We start from the raw sequence: 2,998 nt of genomic DNA on the forward strand, positions 1-2,998 counted from the left end.
GTCTAGCCCTCTAGTTAGACTGTTTGTATCTCTACAAAATTTCGTTGAGAGTTAGTCCTCTAAGTCCACTTAGTAATCAATAGTAATCGTTCGTTGGAGATTGTGTTTTGTTATTTAGGCTTATCTTAGATTGAGAGTTTTGCTCTCTATTTGTGTTTACTGCATATATCTGCATATTTATTTATTGGTAGAAAGATGTTCATTTACCCTGCAGGGTTGGGACTCCACGGGGACCTGCCCCGAAAGAGGTAGAGAATCCCCGATTAGATGGGAAATGAAGGAAGGGAACAAAGAGAAGTTTCTTCCCGTTGACTAAACAGGGATGGAAACATGGATTACATTTTCCGTCCCCGCTTCGATTCCCCACTTCACCCGGTGGAAAAAATTATATATATATTCATCCATTCATTATAATACTTTAGTAGATTCAATAATTAGATTTTTCTGATTTTCTTATCAATGATTTTATACTTATTACTTTTTTTTTTCTTTTTAATATGTAAGGCTTTATTACTTTTAAATCATAAATGTTATAATATTTAAGTTGAAGGATTAAACTTGTAATATTTAAATTTTAATTTGTAAGAGTTATGAGATTAAATATTTAAATTATATCTTTACATACAAAATATTATTGTTTTTATTAAGAAATTTATAGTGTTTTTTAATTAAAAAAATCCATTTAATATATAAAATTGTATCAAAGTTGAGAATAAAATTAAAAGTTTAAAAAATGAATAAATTAAAAAAAAAAGAGAGATTTTTTTTCATGAGAAACCGATCCTTATAAATTCTCTATGAAAATACTCACCCCAATCTTTAATTTCACGAAGATGAAAAATGAAATAGGGAAGGGGGACAAGAAAGCCTTTCCCGTCTCACCCGGTAGACATCTGTATTTGTTGATTAGAATTGTCCGTGTTATTTCTATGTGGCCTTGGCTGGAGCTTAGAGGTAAAATGTGGTTCATCCACTTGGTTAGTAAGGTAGAGTTGAATGCATAGGTCAAACATGCAAATATAGAAGGCGAAGAGGTATGTGTCCATATTGAGAACTCCACATCTAAAAACAACCTTTAAAAATACTTAAATACGTTTTTTTTTTTATTATTATTATTGGTAATTGATTTTGAGGTATAACTCAAAATATATTAAAAGGTTAGGGAGGGAGGAAACCGAAGCACAGTCTGTCTTCTTCATCCTTCTGCCTCCTCTCTCCATTTTTATTGTGAACTTCATTTTTGTCTTCTCTTCTTTCTCTTCTATTTCTCTCTCTACACTTCCCGCCGATGCTCGAAATACCCAACCTCGCCGCCGATGACGACGACATGGACGACGGCATGAAGTGCAGTTACCATCCTTATCGGAGCAACCAAGGAGGGATCTGCGCTTTATGTCTTCAAGAGAAGCTCGGCAAATTAGTCTCTTCTTCTTCCCCTCTTCCTCTTCCACCTCCTCCTCCTTCTTCTTCTTCTTCTTCCTCTTCCTCTTTCAGATCCGATTTCGCCGCCGTCCGTCACTCTGCTGCTTCCTCTGTTCAATTTCGCCCCCAAAATGGAAGTCACTGCCACGATTATCACGCCGCACCGGCAAGGACTCGAATACCCTTTCTGTCGAAGAAGAAGAAGAAGAACCAGCCGGAGGTAGGTTTTCGCCGGTCTAAATCCACTACCACTCCGGCTAGAGGGAAATTTCTGGATCCTTACCATGGTGAAGATTATAGCCCTAAAAACAGAGGATGGATTTGGTCTTTGTTTGATCTTTCTACTAAATCCCATTCATTGAGGAAAATCGATCACGGGGGTTTGCGGGAGAGTTCGAAGATCGCGTCGCTACCGACCGCCGCGGCGTCGGAGAAGTTGAAGGGAAAATGCGCGGAAACGTCGAAAGATTTCTCCGGTACCGGCACGACGGAGGACGACGACGGCGGTGTTGAGGATAGTCCAAACAGTAGTCAAGCCTCTGCCTCAGTCTCTTCGTTCGAACGGAAGGTGTCGAGATCCAGATCCGTCGGGTGCGGCAGCCGGAGTTTCTCCGGCGACTTGTTCGAAAGAATCACTGGTTTCGGCGACTGTACGCTACGGAGAGTGGAATCTCACAGAGAGGGAAAACCCAAAATAAACCCCACCGCCGTGGCCACCTTGCAGGACGGCAGCGATTGCCTGAAAGAGCGAGTGAAATGCGGCGGAATATTCGGCGGGTTCATGATTCAGACATCGTCGTCATCGTCTTCAGCGTCATCGTCGTACTGGGTATCATCATCCTCCGGCGAAGAGGGAAGACTCCCGGCGATGACTGCGCCGGCGCCGTACGTGCAAGGGCGGAGCAAAAACAGAGGTTGGGCATTTGCAAGTCCGATGAGAGCGTTATCGAAACCATCATCTTCATCCTCAGAAGGGAAAAGAGAATCATCGGACAAAAATTCGACTCCAAATTTGGAAGCCATTCCTTCATTGCTGTCTGTAAGAATCTGAACACAAAATTGAAATATGAAACTAAGACGCAGTAATTTAAATTTACATGTTAATCATGAAATTAATTATCTTTTTATTTGATTTTATGTCGTTTTAAAATTTTAAATTGATATTGTAAATCATGTTGTTGTTATTGAAAGTTTAGGGAGTCCAGACTTTTCCCCAATGTTGCTTGCTTGCTTTGTGTATTTTGGCATGACCGGTGGGTCCGGTTATTTTTGTTTTTTTTTCATGTACTAAATATCCACCAAATTTAATAATTCTTTTTGGTCATCAATCGATAACATAGATTTCTTATTTCCAATTCACTATTTAATTTTTGTTTATATGTCTTTTTCATATTATATGCCTTTATATCTTAATTATCGAAGATTAAATGCCATTAATTTAGATTTATTATAGGCATAAGTATTTGTGATCCAATCTCCATTTGGACCCTTCGTGATTTATTTATAATTATTTAAACTTAATTTTATCTTAAAAGAAATCCACTATTACCTAAATAAATTTATTCTCTTACAAAAT

General features: G+C 38.5%; 1 protein-coding gene across 1 annotated transcript; it reads left to right on the forward strand.

Moving 5' to 3' along the window:
• The first annotated feature begins 988 nt into the window (after positions 1-988).
• LOC120070272 (vitellogenin-like protein) lies at positions 989-2,777 on the forward strand. The gene has a single exon (XM_039022168.2). It carries the CDS (start codon positions 1,289-1,291, stop codon positions 2,471-2,473), a length of 1,185 nt encoding a protein of 394 aa, XP_038878096.1. The 5' UTR covers positions 989-1,288; the 3' UTR covers positions 2,474-2,777.
• Positions 2,778-2,998: the final 221 nt, after the last annotated feature.

Source organism: Benincasa hispida, chromosome 1, assembly GCF_027475165.1.
Source record: "Benincasa hispida cultivar pf3 chromosome 1, pf3_genome.v1.1, whole genome shotgun sequence".
Lineage (NCBI taxonomy): Eukaryota > Viridiplantae > Streptophyta > Magnoliopsida > Cucurbitales > Cucurbitaceae > Benincasa > Benincasa hispida.